The 20,417-nt window shown below is 35.2% G+C and overlaps 3 protein-coding genes across 3 annotated transcripts; all 3 read left to right on the plus strand.

Moving 5' to 3' along the window:
* The first annotated feature begins 2,097 nt into the window (after window positions 1-2,097).
* Window positions 2,098-2,792, plus strand: LOC109219592 (protein transport protein Sec61 subunit beta). The gene has a single exon (XM_019384055.1). The coding sequence runs from the start codon at window positions 2,179-2,181 to the stop codon at window positions 2,503-2,505; it is 327 nt and encodes a 108-aa protein (XP_019239600.1). The 5' UTR covers window positions 2,098-2,178; the 3' UTR covers window positions 2,506-2,792.
* Window positions 2,793-6,601: 3,809 nt separating this feature from the next.
* Window positions 6,602-12,986, plus strand: LOC109219591 (uncharacterized ATP-dependent helicase C29A10.10c-like). Its single transcript, XM_019384054.1, has 10 exons — window positions 6,602-6,802; window positions 8,456-8,557; window positions 9,468-10,025; window positions 10,163-10,780; window positions 10,839-10,985; window positions 11,077-11,401; window positions 11,527-11,788; window positions 11,929-12,145; window positions 12,399-12,760; window positions 12,894-12,986. The coding sequence occupies exons 1-10, from the start codon at window positions 6,602-6,604 to the stop codon at window positions 12,964-12,966; spliced, it is 2,865 nt and encodes a 954-aa protein (XP_019239599.1). The 3' UTR covers window positions 12,967-12,986.
* LOC109219593 (E3 SUMO-protein ligase SIZ1-like) lies at window positions 12,904-18,369 on the plus strand. The gene is made up of 12 exons (XM_019384056.1): window positions 12,904-12,986; window positions 13,264-13,399; window positions 13,778-13,914; window positions 14,785-14,853; window positions 15,398-15,485; window positions 15,560-15,635; window positions 15,722-15,795; window positions 15,937-16,044; window positions 16,486-16,650; window positions 17,426-17,530; window positions 17,641-17,721; window positions 18,058-18,369. Exons 1-12 carry the CDS (start codon window positions 12,976-12,978, stop codon window positions 18,145-18,147), a joined length of 1,140 nt encoding a protein of 379 aa, XP_019239601.1. The 5' UTR covers window positions 12,904-12,975; the 3' UTR covers window positions 18,148-18,369.
* Window positions 18,370-20,417: the final 2,048 nt, after the last annotated feature.

A 20,417-nucleotide genomic window follows, 5' to 3' on the forward strand; every position in this document is an offset into this window, starting at 1 on the left:
TCTTTACCTTCCTGGAAACAAGACACGAAGGGATACAACTTTCGTTTTTAAATCATCTCAAAATTCCTTGTAGATGAAAAGATATAGGCTTCCAAAGTCAGACCAGTGAACCTGCGGATTCTTCCTCACCGCGGACCACACAAAATCGAGTGCGGCCACAAAGCCCCCACCGCGGACCGCACAAAATCCTTTGCGGCCGCAAAGGCCCCTCCGCGGCAGCACAAAATCATCGCGGACCGCACTGGCGGGTTCAGAGATCTGCAACTTCTCTGAACCTGCAACAGCTATGTTTTAAGCCTAAAACATCCCGGAACCTACCCGAAACTCACCCGAGCCCTCGGGACTCCAAACCAAATGTGCATACTAACTCAAAAACATCATATGGACCTACTCGTGCGATCACATCATCAAATTAACATGTAAAACCATGAATTAAACCTCAAAACTCAACATTTTCATCAAGAACACTTAAAGTTCATAACTCTTCAATCGGAAGTCCAACTCACGTCAAATAAACTCCGTTTTTCACCAAATTTCACAGTTATCATTTAAATACTACAACAAGTTTGTACCAGGCTCTGGAACCAAAATACGGGCCCGATACCTATGGTTTTAAACATTTGTTCTTTTCTTCATTTCTTAGATAATTCAGCAAAACAATTTCTTTCAAAAATTGATTTCTAAAGCTTGGGACCTCGGAATTCATTTTCGGGCATACGCCCAAGTCCCATATTTTACTGCGGACCTCCCGAGATCGTCGGAATACGGATCCGGGTCCTTTGCTAAAAATGTTGACCAAAGTCAACCATAATCAAATTTTAACTCAAGAAATGTCTATTTCTCATATTTTCACATAGAAGGCTTTTCGGATATAGGTCCGGACCACACACGCAAATCAAGGTAAGGTAAAAAGGAGACTCGAGGTGCCTGTCGAGATCAAGGCCAGCAGCGATCGAGACCAAATATGGCAGACTTCGAGCAAAGCGCAATAACAGAAAAGCGAGATATCCGTGACCGGTCGAAGATCATGGCGAAAATCCCGGAACAGATCAAATCAAGGGCGATTGTTTAGGCTAATCATGGGATTTACTTCCGTAATGAGAATTGTGCCATAGATAGGATTCCTCTACTATATAAAGAGGGTTCTAATCATTTTGTAGACACCTGACACTCTGAGATATAAAAGAAATATAACGCCTTTTCTTTAGTTCATATACTTGTTCATCAGCTTGTTATATTTTAACTGTTCTTGCAAAAATCAGTTCGAGGATATTCAAGCTCGAGGGCTGAATTTCGTTCAAACACTGGTTTGCTTTATCCTATTGTTGATTTCTATTACTAGTCTTTACATTTATCAATTGGTATTAGGTGAAATCACGTGTCCATAAAATCACATTATAAGTTTAATTGTTACCCAATTTTAAGGGTAAACAAGATTGTATCCTTTTTTTTCTTTTCGTTAATTTTTTTTTTTTTGGCCACTTAAAAAAGAAATACCTACCATACCAAAAAACTCCACTTGCTTTAATTGTTTAAAGTATGAGGTTTTTGTCTTTGAATCCTTGTAGGTGTCCAATGTAAACTCGTAGGCGCTCCTTATTTTTAGGACTTTGAAGGGTTTCTCTCTTTCTTAGTTGGGTAATTTAGTAAATTACAAAGAAGCATTTTATAGATTATAATTTTGTCCAGCATGAAATATATTTTAATAAATATATTCTAAGATTATTTCGGTCTACCAATATTGTATTCGTGTGTAATTTAGTGAATTAAAAAGAAGCATCTTTTAAATTACAATTTTATCTAGTATAAAATATATTTAAAGAATATTTTAAGATTGTTTTGGTCTACCAATATTGTTCGTGCGTAAATTAAAAAAAAAAGCATCTTATGCATTATAATTTTGTCCAGCATGAAATATAGTTTAAAAAAATATTTTAAAGTTGTGGTTGAAAAAATATTATTTTATTGTGGTTGAAAAAAGAAAATATTTTAGTTTTGCGTTATGCACTCATGTTTATCCACGTAACTACCAGCCTAACTAATGAAAACTCACACGTCATCTCAACAGCCCCTAAATTTCCCATTAAATTACACAACACTTTCACCTTCTCTCCTATTCCGTCAAATTTCATCACTCTTCGCACTTGCACCACCTTCTAGATAACTAACACCCAAAATATGGCGCGAGGCTCTTCTTCATCCCAATCCGCCTCCTCCTCCTCCAGCACCCGTCCGGGTACCGCTGCACCCCGTGGCTCTGCCGCCGCAACTGCCGGCATGCGCCGCCGCAGGCTTGGTGGTTCTTCCTCCGCAAGTGGAAGCTCTGGCGCTGCCGTTGGGTCAGGCAACGCTAGCAACATGCTCCGATTTTACACCGATGATTCGCCAGGTCTCAAGATCAGCCCTACTGTCGTCCTAGTTATGAGCCTCTGCTTCATCGGCTTCGTTACAGCTCTTCACGTCTTTGGCAAATTCTACCGCTATCGATCCGGCTCCGGACCCTGATTAATCGGGTTCGGATCTTTGATTTCGGATCATGATGATTTTGATACCCACGGCATAGAGGATAAGCTTAGGGCTTTTTAAATTCAGTTTTTGTTTTCACGATCTTTTGCTGTTTCTGTTTCCTTCTTAGAATTTTTGTTCGGCTGAATTTGACTCAGTATTAGGAAGAAGATAAAAGAAGCTCCTAATTAAGGAAATTTTGGAACCCACGGTATACAGGATCATGTGCTTTTGTTTTATATCCAATGCATAGTCTTTGTTCATAAAATGAGTATTAATTTGCAATTCGCTCCATTTTAGCTTGTTTATTCATTTACTACTATCTTTTATGTTTATCATGTGCTTGTGAATATGAACTCCGCCTCTGTTTCGCTAAGCATTTCTGGTCTTGAATACCGATGAAAAAAAAGGTTATTGCTTTAATTTTGCATCCACCCTTGGGTGTGTTAGGTTGTCAAACAGTATATAAACAGGGTTACCATACATGATCAGATACAAAAATATAAATGCATGAGTCCAGAGTTGCTGTGGTCTATTCTATTTATAATTTTTTTTAAAGTTTTTTTTTTTTTGGCATGTATAAAGTTGAACATAGTGGATTAGTTGAACCTCCTCGTGAAGAGTTGGATTAACATGTGAGTATGATGATTCTTTGAATATTGAAGTAACAGATGGAACAAAATGGATGCAGGGTAGTTAAAAGCTGGCCACAACTACTTTAAGTCGTAGTTGACAGTTCCTCCCATGTTTGTCTCATTAGCTTTGGAGGCAGACAAAGTAAGGAACTTCTTTTAATCGGATAGTTAGGAGTAACTCTAATCTACCTTTTGGACAATCTGGGTAATGATCCTGTGACTATAGGCACTGTTATTGGTACCTCTTCCAGTACTGATGCATAAATTACATATATAATTTCCTTTTCCAACCAAAAATAAGCCCAATTAATGTGATTGCGATACAGTTTAAGCTTGATTTAGCTGGATTGACGAATTGAATAAGGTTTTTTAAGAGCCCATCATAATCCGAATTGCTAGAGTAGCCTTCCCTACTCCTTCAAAGTTCATCTTGATGTGATTTAAAGATGAAATTGCAACAAGATCAAGATAGATATGTTTGAAATTTTTAGAGCTTTCTGGTGTCATGATTCTGTTATCTTCCAGGTATATGTTCTTGTTACTAAAGGAAATTACTTTGAATAAGTTTTCAGTGGAATTGTTGCCATTCTTGAAAGCTCTGGTACATTCAATTATACTTGGTGTACTCTGTATAGTTTCCATGTATGCTAAACTTGTACCACACTCCAATAATCCATATCTATTTGCCCCGTCTTCTTGATTTTTGCATAGCCCTTCTTGAGGTTTCTGTACCCTTTAATGGATTTCCTTTTTCTTGTTGAAAGGAGATTGAATAGTTATTTACATAATAGAGTATCATGATTTTGGTTTGCATTTGTCTGTTTATTTTAGCTTGTTTTCACATAGTTATTAAATAATGAACTTTACTTGTTACACTTGTAAAGTTGTTGTTTTGCAGTTTCTCATAACTGTTCTCCATTGGATGCAAAGTTGTAGCTCTGTATGATATCCGTGTCATGTAATTAACCCAGTTGACAAGTTCTTATGATAAGTTGAGAGAGATGCTTTCGGTTTTCTTTTTCATCACAGCTTTTATGAAGAGGTAACCAGATGCATGTAGCGACTTCATCTCATTCAGCATAATTAGCACTTCTGATAGTTGAATTTGCTACTTTACATACCAATGGAATCAGAGGCGGACCCAGAATTCCGGTTTACGGGGCCTCCGTTAATATCTGTCCTCGTGCTGGATTCCGGTTTACGGGGCCTCCGTTAATATCTGTCCTCGTGCTAATCTTTATGAGCAGCATAATTAGCACCTCATTGTTCAACCTTGGATTAGGATGTGGCTGAAGTATCTCCAATGGTACGCCTGAGATTAGCATAAATTATGACAATAATTCAATCAATTAAGGCAGAGAAGTTACTCCTCGATTTCTTTTGGTACTAATAACTAATAATCCATATATTGCGATCTCTATATAACTTATATTTCTCTTTATTTAAACTTGTCATTTCAGGTACCTGTACGATTATTTATGCATTAAAAAAAAAGAAACGAGAAATAAAAAGATATCTATGATAACGTGTCACGTGTGCAATTGGACGTATAGATTCCTTTTTCGTCAAAATGTAGAGATTGCAGACAATTTAAGGATTTTAGCATGTATAATCCAAAGATTAGTTGAAAGCAAAAAGCAGAAAGAGAAACATTTTTTTAAAAGGGTTACCATGTAGGTTAAAATTTACCGAGTTAACAGTGTGTTTTATCTGTGAAGTCTGCACCGAAGTAAGGGTGTTCGAACCGAACCGAATCGAAAAACCAAACCAAACCGATTAAAAAACTCGATTAGGTTTGGTTTGACTTGGTTTGGTATTAAGTAAAAAAATCCGAACCAAACCGACATATAAATATATAAATTTTATTTATATTTTTAAGACTTTATAGTGAATTTTCTTTAGAAAATGTTGAAATATTTGGAATCCTCTCATGTATTAACCTTGAAAGCGTAAATTAACGAAAAATTATTATTAGACAACTAAGAAAATAACTATCATGTGTTACTAAAAAAATTCTCCCATAAAAATATTTTAATAGATCATATGTTTGTCAATTTTTTTCCATATTTACTAAACATATATTCACTTATCAAAGCTTTATCTATAATTTTAACAAAGTAAGATTGAAATAATATTCATGTAACAAAAAAACCCGAAAAACCCGACAAAACCGAACCAATCCAAACCGATATAGTTGGTTTGGTTTGGTTTTGATAACATCCGAACCAACCCAGTCCATGTACACCCCTACACCGAAGCTTACATCCCTAGTAGGGGTGTTCATGGATCGGTTTTTCCCTAAAAAGAAACCAAACCAAGTAAGTCCGGTTTTCAAATATTAGAACCAAACCAAACCATTTAAGTCGGTTTTTTCTCGATTCGGTTTCTGTCGGTTTTGTCGGTTTTTCAATTTTTTCGGTTATTTGTCGGTTTTTTCTTGAATATAAGACATATACTACCAAACACATATTCCGGCGACCACATTTTCAACGTAACACTATCAAATCAATTGCCCTTTGAGAAATCTATTATTTACCAAGATATATTGGTGATAATTGAATCAAATAGTGATGAATAATTTAAGGACTCAATTAAAAATATATTATTTTTTAACACGAAATGGATTCTTACACGTAACAAAAGAAAACTACCAATCAAACTAGAATGTAAAGGTAAATAATTATACTAAAAGTGCAAACTATTAATATTTACCATTAAATTTTTGAAACTTTGTATAAAAATACACATATATATAGATGTAATAATAAATTTGAAAAAGCTAGTCCTATAGTCGGTTTGGTTCGGGTTTTTTTCGGTTTTTTCTGATTAAAACCAAAACCAAACCAAATTTGATCGGTTTTTAAAATTCAAAACCAAAACCAAACCAAACCAAAAAGTATCGGTTTTTTTGGTCGGTTTGATTTGGTTTTCGGTTTTGTTCGATTTTTCGGAATTTTATGAACACCTCTAATCCCTAGTTAGAGAAAGAAGAGATAACTTCGACAAAGAAAAATATAATAGGAGTACAAATTTTTAGTGAGTAATTATTATATATAGCTAAGTGCACCTCGTGCATGGCAAATGAGAAAAGTGATAGAGGAGAAGAATATAATTAAGGAGATCATGGAAAATGTAAAGCCTAATTAGTATCTTCAATTCCTAACGAAGAAAACGAAACAATTCCTAAAGTCGCATTTCCCCATGCATTTATGACTTCACTTCTTCCACTGCATGCGTCTTATAAATTGCAAGCCCTTTCACTTCCTTTAAAATCTCATTTGCTTCATCTTCCTTGATTTAATCACTAGTGATTGCAACATAAATAATTTAATCCTAATACCAGAAAAGGGTAGGAAACGCACTTTTTCCTACTCTATATGTATATCCGTTCTTGTATGCACATTTCAAGTTGAACGAAAGTATTATTCTAAAATATTATTTATTTACTTACAATATTCCCCATGTTCGATAAACTTGCTTCATTGAAGCAAGAAAATATTGTTCCACACAAAGAAGAGGAATGTGTTTGTGCAAGAGAGAAAACAGGACAAGGTGTTCGAATAAGGGAAAAAACAGAAGGAGTAATTATTCCAGGCTTGATAGATGTGATTTTTTCTTGGTCTTTAGCTGATGTCCTGAACAGAGATCTTCTCAAAGACAAGGTTCCAATCTTTCTTGCCCATATGCATGCCTAGAAATTGTTATTGAATATTTCAGTCATATACTTTATACTAATTTTCATATTATAGTTCAAATTATTATAGAACTACTTACAGTACTATTTAAAAATATAACTTAGAATTTAGAATCTTTAAGAATTATTTCTTCTGCCTTCAACCCCACTTCCCGAACTATTTAAGACCAAAATGACTAGACTACAATCGACCACTTCCGTGGTACAATAGGATATTATGTCCCAACAGTTTCTTTTCTAGCTGTAGAAAGCATTGGTGTTTTTTATTTGTTTGGTTAGTTTCTTTCTCTTCATTATTTTTCTTCTTCCCTCAACCTTAACTCATGCTCGCTGTCGCTGGAAGAGGTTCGAGCGTTGCTACAAGCCTACAGCTAGTTTTTGGGAAGGTGGGATGTTTCTTTAATTTGACATTAGAAAAATAGTTTTTTCACTTTCATAGGATTTCTTTTTGACAAGTGTCAGCGCGTGGACATCACTTATCAAGAGCTTAGTGGTCTCTTTGATATTACAAAAATAATTTTCTCTTATAGTATAATTTTAAGATGTGTTAGCGCGTGGTCACCAGTTGTCAAGAGTTTAATGGTGTTTGTTGTAGAAGGTGGTGTTGATACCACTTGAAATTAGTTAAGGCGGTATTAGCCACCAGTTATCATAGTTCTAAGTGGCACAAAATAAAAAAATAAAAAGATACAGACCAGCTTCTTCTTCTTTTTTCTTATATGCCATTTACAGCTTGTTTGGATGCTTGTTACGCATTGTATCGTATTGTATTGTTATCTCAGTTTTGATTGTTTATTTAAAATTGATTGTATCGTATTGTTAAATTCATTGTTCCGAAACAACTAAAAGTTCGATTTTACGAAATAACCAATTTGGTGTGGTGGGATCATTTTCTATTTTCTTTTCCAATTATGCCCTTACTTATTATTCTATAATTTTATTTTATCATTTAATTTTTTTTATTTTAAACTCCAAATCTCCAACCTGTTGGCCTACTTTGTCTGCTTCCATCTTTTCTGGAGTTTAGTTTGCCCCGTTCTTTTTATCCAAGTCTCCGTTGGATTCTTGGTCTCTTTCTATCATTTTAATTTTTTTGTTGTCGCTAATATTAGTTAATTTTTTTTCCAGTTCTTTCCAAGCCACGTAATTAATGATAAATTAGTAGAAAGAGGTTGTCTTAAATTATTTTTATGTATAATTCTTGATAAGTTTTATTTAACATTGGGGTATTTCAGTTACAGTATAGTACGATACAGTCAAAACAAATAACAAAAATATTATTTAACAACATCAAACGGTACATCTATTCAAATATAGTATTCATAAAATAATACAATATAATACAATATAGTACAATATAATATATTATAAAACGATGGTAACATTGATCCAAACATAGTGTAAGCATCGAAAAGAGAGGGGGATAAAATGGACAAAAAGAAAAAAAAGAAGAGAGGAGGAGGGGGAGGAAGAAAAATGGACTTAACTATTCAAAGACACTGAGTACCATGCTTTTTAAAAGTGAAGAAGGGAAAAAAAAAAGAGAGAGAAGTGGTAAAACACTATAGCTAATTGAGATTTTTATACTAATATTATTTCTGAATAAGATTTATAATATCAGAGAACAAAGCGCATAGTTAATGACTACTTTGCAGAGGCGAAGTTATGCAGATTTCTGATAATTTTGGCAAATGTTGCGTTTAGAGAATCTGTAAAGGGAACTGTGAGGCAGTGAGATTTGTTACATTATGTGGAAACTTCGGTAGTGCTCTGTTTCTGGAAATTAGTTGTGTGTATATGTGCCGGAAAATGGAGTTTGAATCTGGAAAAATGAACGAGGGTGTTGAGAAGAAAAAGGAGAAATGAGTTGAAGAAAATTAGATGCTGGAAATTCATTTTTTCAGTGAAAATTCCACATTTTCTGGCAATACGCGCGATCTATCATCAGCCAAGGATGAATTTTCAATCCAATCGCCTTCGTGACAAAATTATACTACTTAAATAGGGCAAAAACAGTTTTTTCGTGCATATATTAACTTTTGAATCCTTTTGACATTAGGTAATGTAATTCAAAAATTGCTTTAGGTTGCAGGTTTGAATTTTTTGAATTCCCTATTTAAATTTCCTGGCTGAGCCATAGCAAAGTCATGTCTAATAGGCACATTTTGCACAAATATTTGCTGGCCTATAAATCATGACAGTCGAGGTGTAAATGAAATTTTTTGGTATGCTTGGGGATTGTCTATGAATTCTGCCTTTAGAGATCCACTGGTCTTATGCTTCATGCTTGGAGGTTAGGTCCCGTCTCCTGTTAAGTTAAACGTTGTCTTCACGCTTGTGTGTTTTGGGATTGTCTGTGATTCTCCCCTTAGAGGTCTATTGGGCCTCTACTCCATGCTTGGAGCTAATGTCTCGTATCCTATTAAGTAAAACATCTTTCCTCGTGCTCATGTCTTTTAAAACAATGGTTGGAAGCAAGGCACTGAGCATTTATGTTTCTAGAGATGTTTCTGGAGATCCCTCCTTTCTTCCTTGGTAAATATAGTGGTTTGAAATGATATTATTTGTATTTTTCATACTTTGATATATTATGTGCGATTTGCTAAAGAGTTAGTTGTATTCAAATTTGTCAGGTTAAACAAATTCCTGAGACGTTCTTGTCAACTGATCATTACTTCCATTCATTCATCAGTCCGCTTATCGAAGAAACACATGCTGATTTGCTCTCAGGCGTGAGAGTTGCCTGGCAATCTCCTGCACTTGAGGTTATTGATGTCAAATCAACAGCAGATTTTAAGCCTCCTAGGGCTTTATACTACAACATTTGGTTGAATAGAGCTAGCGAGGGAGAAAGAGTTAGAAAAACATATGAACCAGAGGTTGGAGATCTGATTGCACTATCAGATGTGAGGCCGAAAAGCATTGATGATTTCAACAGACCAAAGAGATCATTTCTCATTGCTTTAGTACAAGAAAAATATGAAGGTTCAGACAGGCTATCTATCCTGTCTTCGAAACCTATCCCATTTAAAAAACCAGACAGGGAAAAGGGTGAACGAGGAGACAGTCTTTTCATTGTTTACCTTTCTAATCTTACAACGAATATGCGAATATGGAAAGCTTTGAATTCAGACATGGAAAGTGCCAACCTGAACGTAATTAGGACTGTGCTGAAAGTTGATCCAAGTGTTGTAAGTAAATTTCTCTCTCTGTCTCTCTTACTCTTGTTGTAGCCGTTCTGAAGGAATATTTTACAGACTCTTTCCCTATTAGTTTTGATCTACAATTTTCCTTGATTAAGGTCTAGTAAATTTCAATCATTTTGCAGGATGAAGAGAAGTGTGTTCTTTGCTCCTTCAGTGAAACGAAAGCTAGTGCCATATCAAATCATAGGACTACCATTGAGTCATTTGGGCTAGATAATGCTCAACAAGCGGCTGTTATAAGTTGTATTGCTACAAGAGAACGTGGTCACCGGAATTCTATTAATCTAATTTGGGGTCCTCCTGGAACTGGCAAAACAAAAACAGTTGCTTCCTTACTTTATCTCCTGTTTAAAATGAAATGCAGAACTTTGACTTGTGCTCCCACAAACATTGCTGTCTTGGGAATTATAAAGAGGGTGATGCAACTACTACAGGATGGTCTGGAATATGAAACATACGGATTAGGAGATATAGTTCTATTTGGTAATGGGAAAAGAATGGGCATTGATGATCATGAAGATCTGTTCGATGTATTTCTTGATAACCGTGTTGCGGCTCTTGGGAGCTCTCTGTCCCCTGATCATGGGTTGAAAAATCATATACTGTCCATGGTATCTTTGCTTGAAGATCCTGAAGAGCAATACCGTGAATACTTGGGAAAAGAAAAAGAAAATAAGGAACATAACATGGATGACGTTGAGGAGGAAGAGAAAGCAAGGATTACAAGTATAAATGATCAAAGACTAGATTAGAATAGGAAGAATAAGCTGCGGAAAACATTCGTCCGTCAGACCTTAAAAGATAATGAGAAGAGAGATGGTGGTAATTGATGAAGCTGCTCAGTTGAAAGAATGTGAATCCATTATTCCCCTACAGCTCCCTGGTATACGTCATGCCATACTTATTGGGGATGAGAAACCATTGCCTGCAATGGTTCAGAGCAAGGTTTCCTGTTAATCTTGTTATTATGATACTTGTTTTCTAAAAATTAAGTCCGTTGCTGTTTTATCATTGACATAGTGTCTATTATTGACAGATCTCTGAGAAGGCTGACTTTGGAAGGAGCTTATTTGAGAGGCTGGTAATGATTGGGCACACGAAGCACCTCCTTAATGTTCAATATAGGATGCATCCTGCAATAAGTTTGTTTCCAAATAGAGAGTTCTATGAAAACAAAATTATGGATGGTCCGAATGTGAAAGAAGCAATATATGAGAAGAGATTTCTTAAAGGAAACATTTTCGGTTCCTATTCATTTATTAACATAAGCAGTGGAAAAGAGGAGTATGATAACAAACACAGCACAAGAAATATGGCAGAAGTTTATGTCGTTGCTGAGATCGTTGCCAACCTTTATAAAGGTAATACTCCATCTTTCAGGGACTTCATTTATGCTTATAATGAATTTTTCTTGTTTTCAGTTCTGTATTTTGGTTAGCTTGGAAATCGTGTTGGAAAATTTGATTTATTTTTTCCTTAACTATAGAATCTGTTGCTTCAAGGAAAAAGATTTCTGTTGGTTGTATATCTCCCTACAAGGCTCAAGTTTTTGCAATTCAACAAAAACTTGGACAGAAATATAGTTCAGATGTCAATAGCCACTTCTTAGTGAATGTACGATCTGTTGATGGTTTTCAAGGCTGTGAAGAAGATGTGGTTATCATCTCCACTGTTCGTGATAATGGGAGTGGATTAGTGGGATTCCTTTCTAGTCGTCAGAGAGCAAATGTAGCACTGACTCGAGCAAGGTACTAATTTATTGGACAGCACTGTTACATGTAATATTATTGAATGTTGAGGATGATTATACTGCCATCTTTTGGTGGTGGTTCAGTGATAAGACAATTGATGAGCATGCTCTTAGTTGTTTCATTGGCTTTGTACACAGGTTCTGCCTTTGGATATTAGGGAATGCCACAACATTGGTTAACAGTGGTTCCATTTGGAAGCAATTAGTCATTGACTCCAAGGCCCGGGATTGTTTCTTTGATGTTCATGAAGACAAGAGGTTGACTCAAGCGATCTTGAGCGCTACCATTGAAGTTGGCCAGATTGAAACATTACTCAGTATGGACTCCCCTCTATTCGAAACATCCAAGTGGAAGGTATGCTCCTTCATCTGGCTATAATGGATGCTTTTTTTAAGCCAATTGATTACTTTGGAATTTTGAAGGCCTTACCATCTCTTTGTTGTGTAACATATTGGCTAAAAGTACTTCTCGCATGTTTGTTTATATTTCTTGGGATGGCCAAAAAGCTCGTCTGTTGATTTTGGATTTTGCTAGTAAGTGTTTTTGGTATTCTTTCTTTTCCAGGGCTTAATTCTTTTATTTTGTTTACAATTTGGAGAAATCGCAGGTTCTCTTTAGTGAGGATTTCTCAAAATCCCTGGCCCGAATTAAAGATGCGAAGATCCGTGAAGAAGCGATTTCCCTTTTGGTGAAGCTTTCAAGTGGTTGGCGCATGTCAGGAAAGCACAACATTTTCTACATTAAAGGTGGGAATTCATCTGGACTATTGGAGATCTACAGTGTCAAGCGCCTAAAGCTGATTTGGACCGTAGATATTCTGCTAGAGGACTCCGCATACTATCAAGTGTTAAAAATCTGGGACATCATACCAGGATATCAGATACCAAAATTGGCAAAGGAAATTGACATCCTTTTTGGTTTTTATACAGTGAATATGATGAACCGCTGCAGATGCAAGCGTGTTGAGCGGTACATACATTTCTTAATTCTTCCACTGATGTATTGCTGTCTCGCCATCTGTTCTTAAAAAACTATACCAACATTTTCTGATTATTGAATAACTATTAGGCGCTGACTTCACAAGTCTTCATTCTTTTTGTAGAAATTTAACACTTCCAATGACTTGGGCAGTTGATGGAAGTGATGATTCAATTGACAAGAACTTGGCACGTTAACTGGCTCCTATGAGTTTCAGGTATACACCAGTATGTTCAAGAAGCTCTGAGTGATTCTAGGGTGTATACGTTATTTAAGGGAACAACAGAAATTAACAGGAGAGAAGAGCCTATTGTAGAGCTTTATGGTGAAATAAGCTTGTTTTTACTTCCTCAATTCATAGGTGGACACGATACTTTCTGATTAATTTTGCTTTAGTGAACTTAGATGAAGCAGAAGTGTGATTCTTGTTGCCCCGTACATGTCACTCAGAAATTATTTGTTTTGTGATAGTGATGTTTTCTTGCCTCTTCCAGAAAAATGCAAGAGTTTAAGTCACAAGTTGTCTCAGATAGCAATAATGTGAAGTTAAAAGAGGAAATTGAAGATTCCTACCAGATGAAGATTCGATGTCCATGTGGAAGCTCATCACAAACTGAAACAATGATTCAGGTTTTACTTCTTTACTCATTCCCTTCATCTTCCTTAATTATGAGAATAAGCATTTACATGCAAAAATGTTTCCCTTTGTTTGATTGAGGAAAGGATTCTCTCATCCTCACATTCTGTTTCAAAGATAATGCCTAGTTGCTTTTTGTATGCTAAGCATCTTGAATTTATATAAGGATTTTTCCCTCTAATTTAAGCCTCTACCCAAAAGATAACAAGAAGTAACAAAATAAGTGGGATTAGTAACCTGATAAACAAGGCAAGCGACCAGCTACAATAGGTTTAATTTGTGTAAAAATTATTTGCATGGTCCGGGTACATAAATTTAAATCGTTAGTCAATACAATTCATTTGTGTCTTATTAAGGAATTTCACATGCAGTGTGAAGATAGAAGATGCCGCACATGGCAACATGTGAGTTGTGTCATCATTCCAGAAAAGCCCATCGAGGGGGGTGCTCTGCCAAATCCTCCTGAGACTTTTTACTGCGAATTATGCAGATTGAGTCGTGCGGATCCGTAAGTATCACTTATTCTTTTTTTAGACCTTACTTCATCAAAAAGGGCAGCCTGGTGCACTAAGCTCCCGCTATGGGCGGTGTCCGGGGAAGGGCCGGACCGCGAGGGTCTATTGTACGCAGCCTTACCCTGCATTTCTGCAAGAGAGTGCTTACACCTTGCTTCATCAGATTTTCTTAAAATACAGGATGTTATGATGCAAGCCCATTCTGTTTTCTTCCCTATTAAAGGCCATAGTCCATGGAGTCATGTATACTCAATTATCCTTTCTTCACCACCACCCACCCCCCCCCCCCCCCGTTTTTTTTGGGGAGGGGGGGAGGGGGGTTGGTGGTTGGGGTTGTGGGGGCAGAACATTAGCTATGAACAGACTGGGTTATTCCATTCAGTAGAGCATGTTAGTGTCATTTCAGATTTTTCTCCACTTTGTACCTCTTATATCTCTAGGCATAGGAGACATTTAGGCTTTCTCCTGATTCAAAGCTTTTAAGCTAATCATTACTTGATTTCGTCACTGTTGCCTATCTTCATTTTTCTTCTTCTATCATATTGTTTAGTCTTCCATTATATTATGTGAATTTTAAGTAGTATGTATGAGAATGAAGCAATAGTAAGTGCAGAATTCTCCACTGTAATTTGCTATTTGTAAAGCTTCATACACAAGATGTGGATGCTAACCTGGGATCTCCAATGCGTGGCGGTAAAATCTTAACAGAGCTGGGTTTTCATTACACTCTTTAGAGCGCACACTTCATTTTCCGTGCATATGGGTGCTTAAGTGACACATTGGTTGTTGACTCGTTTCTGACATTCTCTACATACGGAATTGTAAATGCTTTCACATTCACTGATTGAATTGTATATATGCAGGTTCTGGGAGATGATTGAAAACCCTTTATATCCTGTGAAGTTGGCTTTTACTAGTGTTCCTGCAGATGGGTGAGTTACCTGTACCTTGTTATTTTTTTGAGATATTCTGTCCACGAAACTGTTCTTTGCTGGGTTTAAGTTTTCAATGTGTAAGGTGTTAATTCCTTGATCACAAAAGCCATAGAATGGCAGGATTTGGGGCATGAGGGTTTTGGATGTTGATTTCTCAGTTTTTTCGAAATTAGATTCACATATTTAAAAGGTAAATTAAAATATATAGTATTATAGTTAAAGCCTCTAAAAAGTACGTGAAAATCTTAGTCAAAGAAAAATATGTTCAACTATATAGTAATAATGGCATTCTTTTGGGGCTAAGGGGGTGTGCTTTTAATAAATTTGTAAACATATAAACTATTCTTAGGAGGATATTGTATGTGCTTTCTAGGCATGACTATTCTGCCTCTTCTTCAATGTCCTCTTCATGCTATATATTTTGGTTTGCCTTTTTGCTTGTTCTACTGTGAACTTACTGCCTTATCATATTCACATTATATTGTGGTGATGTGAGAATGGACCCGTTTGTGAATCACTTGTTACATTTGCAAATTTTCAGCACAAACATTGAACAGAGGATTGAGAAAACATTTCAACTCACTACAGCCGGCAGAAACTTGTTGGCTAAACAGGATTACGATCTTCAGGTTGTTGGTTGAATAATGACTTGAGTTTAAGCAGGAAATCTGTATTCATAATTTTTGTTTTATAACATTTTCAGGCTTGGTGCTTGCTTCTCAATGACAAGGTACAATTTAAGATGCAGTGGCCTCAGCATGCTGATTTGCAGGTCAACGGTATGCTCTATGATGTCCTGCTTAAGTAAATGAAGAAAGTATATTTTTTGCCAGTTCAGTAACTTCATTTATATTTGAACCAACAGGAATTCCAGTGCATTGCATAGATAGAACCGGCTCACAATTGTTGGGTGCCAATGGTCGAGATTATGGTGCAATAGTGAGTATTCAGTTGCGCATACCCAACCATCTTCTACTTTTTGGGAGGGGCAGATTAGTTGTATATATATATGCTGTTTTTTTGCTAAGGCAAAACTCTCCGTGATTACTTCTCATGTTTATTCCTTGCTTTATTTGACAGATCACACAATGCTCCAGAGATGGAATAAACAAAATTTTATTTGGAGGACTTGATGCCCGTGTTTTTTGCTTAGGGGTTAGACTTGTAAAGCGCCGTACTTTCCAACAGGTAGTCAAATCTCTCTAATACACTTGTAACTTATTTGTTTCAAAAGCAAATCTCGTATTAAGAATTTCAGAGAAGTTTTGAAATTTTATTTTGGAAAAATTTATTGTGTATGCGATCACATTTTGTCATCATTTTCCCTATTTTATAGTATTTCCCATTAGCGGCATAGTGTGTTTCTAAGAGGTGTGCACTATATCTACCTTAGATGAGCAGTGTCTGATGTTATTACAGAGAGTCAGATCTCTGAGACTAGACCGCTCGGATTTGTTTCTCAGACATGTTTTGCGTTTAACTAACATAGTTGTGTTGCCACTTTGACTCTTGAGCAAAATTCAAGACAATGGCTTTACATATTGGTTGACTAATAATGGACATGTACAAGTGCCTTGGTCCTGTTATTGACTCTTATGGTGTCTGAATAAAATTATCCTTTCTGTGTAGATTCTAAACATGATCCGTAAGGAGCCTGATGGTGAGATATTTGAAGATGCTCTTGCTCGCGTTCGTCGTTGTGTTGGTGGTCGAACAGCCACTGAAAATGCTGACAGCGACCCTGACCTCGAAGCAGTGGTTACGGATTTTGTTCCTGTCAATCTTCGATGCCCTGTAAGCAAATACCGATTGTTATCCTCTTTTTTTCACTACCTAGGTAGCAGCTAAAATGCTATAGTTGCATTACACAAAAATTGCTTATTCTGTGGGAGATATCGTTACCTCTCTCTCTCTCTCTCTCTCTCTCTCTCTCTCCCCCCTTATCCTGTAAGCAAATATAGATGTCTCGACTGCCGAATCCTTATCCTGCATACAACTCGATTCTCTCTCTCTCTCTCTCTCTCTCTCTCACACACACACACACTCTCTCTCTCTAATTCACACACACACACACACTCTCTCTCTCTCTCTCTATTTTTTCGTATGTATGATGTAACAGTCAAGCTTGAAGCTTCCAGATTGTGCAGTTGCACCAAGTGGCAGTAGCTTACTCCTAGACGTCTCTTCATATGCGACAAGAAAAACTGCATTGCGCATTATTTCTGCATCAGACATGATTTAAGTTTTTATATGATTGTTTAAAACAAGAAACAGTGGATCTATTTCTTCAAAGCTTAGACTTATTATGCCTTTGAGGCATCACCTTGTCAAAGACAGATGGTGGACCACAAATTAGCAGAGGGTGTTAATAGATAGATGTTGGCTCGCTTTATATGAACTTCCTCCTCCTCCTAATATGTGATAAATTTCTTATCAAGGGAGGATAGGATGTCTTTAATTTGTATTATTTCCTTCCATTAGATTTGATTTTTCTTTGTTGGTTTCTTGCAAGTTTACCACTTTGTGGCACAGTACGAATCGCAGTATTTGATTTTCTCATTATGTACAGCTGAGTGGTTCGAGAATTAATGTTGCCGGAAGATTCAAACCTTGTGTCCATATGGGTTGCTTTGATCTTGAAATCTTTCTTGAAATGAATCAAAGGTCGAGGAAGGCAAGCATCTTGGACCCTGATATCTAAGTTTCTATCAGTTTCAGATACAAAATCTCTGTCATGTAAACAGCTGATATATTTAGTAACAGATATCATTCATATGATTGCAGTGGCAATGCCCCATCTGTCTCAAGAACTACTCTCTGGACGATGTCGTTATAGATCCATATTTCAATCGGATCACTTCTCAGGTTTGGCTAGTTATTTCTTGTGATTATACACTGTTCCAACCTTGTCATTCTCTTTTTTTATTCACTTCTCAGATAAGGCTACTTATTGCATATGGTCTTAATTCCATTATCCTTGTTATCCTTATAATGTGCACTGACGATGTAAAACAACCTTATACTATGATAGTGTAGCCTGTTATAGTAGGTTATCTGCTTTATTTTTCAGGTTACTAATTTCACTGATTATTGGCAGTTACTTGTGCTTATATTTTGAATGACCGTGATAACATGCAAACATTTGCATCATTAGTGCGTAAAACTTAAAGACTTCATTCTTTTTTGGCTTTTGTGATACAGCTGCGTACTTGTGGAGAAAAAGTGGCAGAAGTTGAAATAAAACCTGATGGTTCTTGGCGGGCAAAGGCAGATGGGGATCTGGGACATTGACACTTACCTGATGGCAGTCTCATTGAATCTCTGGATGTATAGAGTCAATAACCCAAGCCTGGAATTAATTCTATAAAATACATTTGAAACATTATATTACCAAAGAACGTTTACAGACCATTGGTTAAGAAGTGAGATAAGAAGTCTTTATATCCTAGAACTTGGTGGATATTTTTATCGGATCAAAATTTTAATTCAAGAGAATTATATGTTGCTATTTAATTCAATAGAATTTTATGTTGCTATTTAATCTTCTTTGACATGTTTCTATTTCTAGTATGTTCAGCTTAGTTAGCTTAATACTGTGATTATTATTCGTTTTGGTTGGATAGGTAAGTTAAATGGTAACATTTTTTTGTTTCGCAAGTCTTTCCACGATCTTATTATCATAAAAATATTTCTGCTCAACAAGTAAACAGGGAAATAGAGAAATTTTGGTGCCATCGACAAAGGAGGATCCGAAGATTTACCAAGAATATAATTGCTCCGAACGTAGTGTACTAAACGCCTCAACGGAAAAGACTATCTCTTGAGGCTTTTTTATACTTTGCATAAAAGATATTTACCAAAATTATTAGAGTGTTTGTCTATTAGAAGTTTAAATAACACTTCACTAATTGAAAAAACAAGAATATCTTCTGCATTTTGCACTTTTAATGAATATTTTTCTTTTGTTATTTATATCATATTCTACTCTTTTTAATAATTTGGCCATTTATTTCCTTTTGCAAAACAATAAAATCACTTTTTCCCTGAAGGCAAGAGAGGAATAGTGTAAATAAAGAACAAAAATAAGAAAGGGTTAATATATGATAACTCTCTAATTTATCAACGTTTTACATTAATCCATCTTCCTTCATATAATTATTTTTAATTAAATTAGCAAGACTTATAATCTAGTGATATCAACAATATATTTTTTTGTATAATAAGGAAAAGTCAAACCACCATTTTTTCCCCGCATCCATCATCTACTATATTGTATTTCCTCTATCCCAATTTATGTGTTTATTTTCTTTTTATCTATTCTACTGTAAGTATCATACTTCTTTATTTAGAAATAACTAATTTCTCGACGTGTGCATGGCACGTATATGCCGAGTCGTGTATTAGATGGTTTTGTAAAATAATACCATTATATCTAAGCAAAAATTTAAGTAAATAATTGTATATAAAAGAATAAAGTATGATTTCTTTTAATGAATGATCAATATGGACCATCATATCGAGACTTATTTGTAGGAAAGAAAATGATTATTTGCTAGCTCATGTTTGTAGGCGTCAAGTTTTTCTATTTTACAATGTTTCAGTTATTAGAAGGGTAATTATTAGTTTTGGGGTTTTCACCTTCATATTATATATATAATAAATATGAGAGAGACAGATTCATATTTATACCTACACTGCCTCTTTTTATTTGATGTTGATTCAACATAATATTCTTCATTGCTCACAAAATTAGATTATTTGAGCTTATAAAATGTAGTAATTGTTCAAGTGTTAAGAGTATTGATTAAAGGACGATCAAGACCCTCTTGGTACTTTTTATTATTATTATAAATAATAAAGAGGTACAAGAACTATCGTTTCCAAAAGAAATAATTTTCAGGAGTTTGAATATGTATATTTGTTTCAAATAAACATGACTCAATAGTGCTTATTGACTATTTCTTTCATTGCTTGTCACTCACTTATTACGTTATTGGACATGAAAATTAGATGTTTTAAAATTCACTCTTCCTTTAAGTTTAACTTTTTCTAATGTCCCGTACAAATGGGGGCCACGAAATAAATTATTCCTTTATAAATCAATATTGATTTATATTCATTTCACCAACCATAAAACGATATTGAATAGCTATGGATAATAGTTATTATTTAATAAACGTATATGAAATAAACAAAAAGTTGCATCTTTTCTCTCACAAATAATTTTGTTTTTGCAATTAGAAACTAACCCTTTGAATTTTTTTTTCTAACAGTTAAATATTTTTTTAAAGAAATTGTTACTAATAAAAGAACACAACTATTTAGAGAAACACAATATAAATAAATTTTTTCAGTTATTTATTTATTTATTATTATTATTATTAAATTTAGATTAAAAGGTTATTTTGATCTTCTCTTAAAGATATCAAATTCATGATAAAAGCTCAGCAACATTTAAATAATATCTAATTGTAAACCTCATTTATTTTCATGAACTCAAAAATTTGTTCAAGTTGTAATGTAAGCCTAATGCACGTGCTATAATCTTTCACATAATTTTA

The sequence above is a fragment of the Nicotiana attenuata genome, unplaced genomic scaffold, assembly GCF_001879085.1.
Source record: "Nicotiana attenuata strain UT unplaced genomic scaffold, NIATTr2, whole genome shotgun sequence".
NCBI lineage: Eukaryota > Viridiplantae > Streptophyta > Magnoliopsida > Solanales > Solanaceae > Nicotiana > Nicotiana attenuata.